We start from the raw sequence: 5297 nt of genomic DNA, 5'->3' as shown, positions 1-5297 counted from the left end.
GACAGCATTTCCCAGCAGCGTGTACAGGCTTAAGACGGCGGGTTTTGCCCAGAGGCGTTTCAGCAAAACTCCCCATGTTAATGGATGTGTGCTAATGAATCTTTAGCTTTAAAATACTACATATCTTAAGGTAACTTGATCAGGTAGAATGTCAGGTTGGGTTTGAAGAAAAACTGTTAACTTTATGGCTTTATGACAGCCATGTAGGCATTTTAAAACCAGGTGATTTCCTGTAAACGTGCTGGATGACCCATATTACGTTCTAGGTTATGTTGTTGATGACTATCTCAAGACGGCCCTGTTTTGTGTATGTGCAATTGCATATGAAAACAAACACTGACATGAAGATACTAGCATTCGCATTTCTGACAGATATCTGGCAAAGATAGATAGATAGATAGATAGATAGATAGATAGATAGATAGATAGATAGATAGATAGATAGATAGATAGATAGATAGTTTAATGTATTCCTATGATTGACATAGGTAGTTAGAAGTTACTTAAAGCTGTAGTCTGTAACTTTTTGGCGCTCTGGCGGTTATTAAACAGGAATGGGTGCGTATTGCGGAAGAACATTGTAGCCGGATCTACTTCTCTCTGTTTACGTCTGTGACGAATCACGCAGGTATCGGGCTACTCCGCAGCCTACCCGAAACAGCCTAAATAGTCTGAATATAAACACTTATTACATGTGTGATTCAGGACAAGCCAAAAACAAGGTACGAAAAATGGATTCATGGTGCACTCGTTTATTGTACATTTCGAACGCAGCGTAGTTGCAGCTTTAACGATACGTATCTAAATGGTTGATATTAGTACTTTTTGAAAGGTTAGGGCCTCGAAAGGATAGCGCCTTGTGACTTTTTTTCTGAGAGCGTTAATAGGATTGAGAGTTTCTCATGTTGATGTGTACTGTGTTATCACTAGATGGCGTACTCAACACAAACGCTGGCTTCAGGCTGCTTTGGGAAAATATACAAGGAGAAGTTTGGAGACGCGTGGGCTGCTATGAAGAGAGTTCCTATAGGACTCATCAGCAGACAGCAGCTGGAGAGGGAGTGCAAAGTATATCAGTATGTACATTTAATATTTGTCATCTTTACCTGTTTTAACTGAGGTCAAATTCTAACCACGAAGCACACTTTTTTCCACCAGTAATGCTCGCCATACAAATGTGGTGAAGCTTCTCGGTGATCCTTGGATAAAAGACTCCAAGTGGAACATTCCTTTGGAGTTCATCTTTGGGGAAGATCTTGAGACGACTATCTTCAAAGTACAGCTTTCTAAAATCCAGGTAAAGACGTCTACCTCGGCTCAAAAAAAAAAAAAAAAAAAAAAAAAAACTCTGTCTCTTACACTTCTGTCAAACCTGTATGATTTATGTCTTTAATGAAAAAGATTGAGGATTTAAGCTAAATGTCCCTATTTGGTGCTTTTTTCCCATATAATATAATTCTAATATACTGTATTCATATTTTAAAATGGCAGATTAATATAACATAAAATTATTTATAGTTTAGAAGAATGTATAGCTATATTCCAGGTGCTATATTTCATATATAATACTATTATCAGGCTAAGCATTTAATAATTGTAGTATTATAATGTAGATAATAATTATTCTCATTATGTGGGTCTTTTTCCCATGAATGTCAATTATTACATAATAATATATTTTCTGTACTAGTAGCTAGCCAAGTTCAGTTGCATTTTGCTTGATTTAATAAATAATACATATTTAAGTTATGCCCCTATTATGGGTTATGGAAGGTCCTTATTTTGGTTTTTCAGAATAAGTGCCTAATAACAGGATGACATGCATGTAAGGTCAAATATACAAAATATTCATTTATTTTTACCTTATTTGTTCAGCGACCCCCAAACGATTCAATTTTCGCTAATATGCGGTGATTGTTTTCAAAGTGTTTGTGGGCTTTTAATGCTCCAAAAGTTAAAAGGGCTTTTAATGCTCCTAGCAGCATTTGGGTGAGCAAGACGCTAATGTTTCTTGTTGACATCAAGATGAACTTAGGACTCATTTCAAAGATTCAGAGTTGTCTCTTTCTTTTCAGGGACAGTAAGTTTATACACGGTGCACTTTCAGATTTAAAACTTTGCAGGACGTTTTCATTCACTTAGAGCTGTGTTAAACACTGCGTGACAGCTCATTTTCAAAAATCCATAACGGGGGCACTTTAAAACCTTAAGACCTTAAAATCAACTTTAAATCAATTCAAACCTGGCTCTCGCGCATTAAAATGACACCTCACGTGACATGAGAACTTGCCTTTACCTCATCTTTAAAAAGTATGCTTTAGACTATATTAGTGGAGCCAAAATGCAACAATGCCTTCTTGTCTTCTTCAGCTGACTCCAGCAGTGAAAGCCACGATCATCACTGGCATGTGTGAAGGTTTGCTCTATCTGCACAGTAAAGACATCGTCCACCAAGACCTCAAACCTGACAACATCATGGTGAGACGGACACAAATCTTTCTCAGTTGACCAAGAATCGACATTTTTTTTGTATTTTACTGTATCAGATGTATCAGTCTTGGATAATGCTCCTTAGATGAGTTTAATGATGAATGCTTATCGTGTCTTTTGATTCAATTTATTAGGTGTTGTAGTAGAACTTTTTTACCTATGTGTGGTCTTACTTTAACTAATTTTTCTCATTCAATTTCAGGTGGAGCATCAGACCCATCGCGCTGTGATCATTGATCTAGGACTGGCTAAATTCTTAAGAAATGGACTCAGCTCTGCAGTGAACTTGGGCAATGAAGCATATTCAGCTCCAGAGATCCTGCAGAATAACGGAATTCGTGACAAACGCTCTGACGTTTGGGCCATGGGGAAAATCATAGCTGAACTCTGCGCCAGGATCAGGTTGCCCACCCAATTTGTGTCCCCTGTCAAGATCTGCGAAACTCTAAAAGACCAGCCATACTGCAATCCAGTGTGCAGGATGGTGGAACCCAATCCCAATTACAGAAGTTCTATGGCTGGAGTCATCACAGACATCAGGAGAGCTGCTTTAGCTCAACCAGCAGACTTTCGCCCAAAGGACGTCACGAGAGACTTGACGAGAGATGTCACGGCGACACATGGGAATGACATGAGGCAAAACCCAAAGTGGGGTCTGCCAGGACCGGTTCCGAAAGTGGAGGTAAATAAGCCTCCTGTGTTATATTATCGACAGGATCCACCTCAGCAGAGAGATCTGGGAAAGGCGATGGTACCGGTTAGAGGGGACGCCTTAAAAAAGCAGCTGTCTCTCATGTCATTTCCTTGCCCTCTCCCAGAAACTGGAAAAGTGACTCAGCAACGCTACATCGAGGAAAAAGGAGCTCTGGAATATAAAGAGATCATCACAAAGGATGGGAAAATCATAAAATATGAGAAAGTGCAAATAACCAAAGACTCTTTGTGAATAGACTTTGTTTTGAAAAATACCGTCAAGCGCTTTGATTTTACTCAGGTTAATGGTTTTTCTTTTTCCTTTTTCTTTTTTTAAAGAAAAACTATCACGACTGTTTATTAAACAGGTTTTTTTTTGTCATTGCTGATAGCCTTCGTTCATTTTGTCTCATTTGAAGTATAAACCATTAAAATGTCAAAAAAAAATCTGCTTTTCTGTCATTAATAATGCGGCGTATATCGCGCATTGAAATGCGTTCAAATTCATTTCAACTTTATATAATAACACACATACAAATGGAGGTTTCTCTGGACTATTATTTTGGCTCCCTCTGGTGGACTGGATGAGTGAAGACCTGAAACGTTGTCGCCCTTGCTGCATTTTGCAAATGTAAATGTAGCTTTGAAGTGTGTATGTCTGTGTATTTCCCCCAGTTTTGATTTTTGTTTAGAATAGTAGAAGATATTACAATAGAACAGTAGATACCACAGTTTGTATTATTATTGCTGTATCGGGGAGATAATGCATGTTTAAAAATCAAATTAAAAAGACCACCGAGACAGGTTTACAATTTGAGAATTTGCATTTGTGAATATAAAATTTAATAAAAAAAAAAATTATTTATAATAAAAAGGAATATGTTCTCTTGTAGGGTCTGAGTCAAAGTATTTGTTGTGAAAGATCTGGAAAAATCTTTAACTTAACAAAGGAACATTGACATGACCAAAATAAATCATAAATAAAGCATTCAGACAAAACAAAGACATTAGCTCTTTCTAAACACATGTACATTTCTCGACAAGATAAATTGATCAGCTTACAAGACACTTTTTTCACTTTATTTGAGAGAAAGAATTTTTGCTGTAGCGATCAGACCAGACCAAAATTCGTTGGGAGTTACAGGTATTTGGCGCTCGAAAAAAAAATGTTTTGTTAAATGTTAAAAAAAGCCTATGCTGGAAGAACCTGTCGATGAAAGTTGGAAAGTTTGATTGGGAGCTTGGAGGTTTTAAACATAACCTGCAGGCTGATATCGACCGGCTGTTTCGATTGTGATTTGAAACACAAATATATCCCCTGAATTTTATTCAGTTTGTATTGATATTATATGAACTGATATTATGCTTAATCGCTTTGCCCTCTCAAGCATCAACATAGATATCGATTGATCCTATGGTTTGCAGTGAAATAAAGAACTGATGAGTTAAAACTCTTTCATGCATGAATTATGGAAAACATTATCTAGTTTTTTTTTATGATTTTTTTATTACTTTTAAAATGATGCTAAAATTTGACGCCGCACTCAAATGGTTTAGAGAAATTTGGCATGATAAATGAACCGTAAATTAAGTCAAATGTGGACACCCATGTGTTTTGATCATCATGATTTTTTTTGTTTGTTTGTGAGTTTTGCGAACAATAGAAGTATGGAATGTTGGCTTCAATGGTGTTGTTTTTTATTCCTCACAGCTGTGATTGACAGCATAATGAAAACAGGACGGGCAGGTTAGCGAATGTGATGCTCTTAAGATCTTTTAAAGGAAATGAACAGGTCAAGTTAGATGTCGTGCTGACTGTGGTTTGGAAAGGTTTTTTTCAGATGAATGATCGGTATGTTGTTAAACAACAGTACAATCCACCAAAGCAAATCCTCATTTTACATAAAAAATTACATATTGCAATTACCTGATTAAGTTGCAATGACTAAGAGTAGACTAAAGTCTATAGATTTTTTTTGTTTTGTTTTACTAAAATGTAATATTAAATTAATTAATTTCTTATATCAATTGCATAAAACATGCAAATGAAGAAGGATACATCGCATATACATGTATTTATATACTATATATATATATATATATATATATATATA

At 36.2% G+C, this 5297-nt stretch overlaps 1 protein-coding gene across 2 annotated transcripts in view; it reads left to right on the top strand.

The window, feature by feature from the left end:
- zmp:0000000881 (leucine-rich repeat receptor-like protein kinase PXC2) overlaps positions 1-4057 on the top strand; it is a 4568-nt gene extending 511 nt beyond the window's left edge. Inside the window, exons 1-5 of one of the 2 annotated variants that reach the window (XM_043260133.1) lie at positions 492-722; positions 931-1076; positions 1159-1297; positions 2371-2478; positions 2693-4057. In XM_043260133.1, coding sequence (XP_043116068.1) covers positions 693-722; positions 931-1076; positions 1159-1297; positions 2371-2478; positions 2693-3436 — 1167 coding nt within the window. In that variant the 5' untranslated portion in view covers positions 492-692 and the 3' untranslated portion in view covers positions 3437-4057. Of the gene's footprint in view, positions 1-491; positions 723-930; positions 1077-1158; positions 1298-2370; positions 2479-2692 lie in introns of those variants that run through there. The other variant, XM_043260134.1, reaches the window with a different exon arrangement.
- The last annotated feature ends 1240 nt before the right edge of the window (positions 4058-5297 follow it).

This window comes from Puntigrus tetrazona, chromosome 16 (assembly GCF_018831695.1).
Source record: "Puntigrus tetrazona isolate hp1 chromosome 16, ASM1883169v1, whole genome shotgun sequence".
NCBI classification, from domain to species: Eukaryota; Metazoa; Chordata; class Actinopteri; order Cypriniformes; family Cyprinidae; genus Puntigrus; species Puntigrus tetrazona.
The sequence above is the reverse complement of the archived record's forward strand: the minus strand, read 5'-3'. Positions and strand labels throughout refer to the sequence as shown.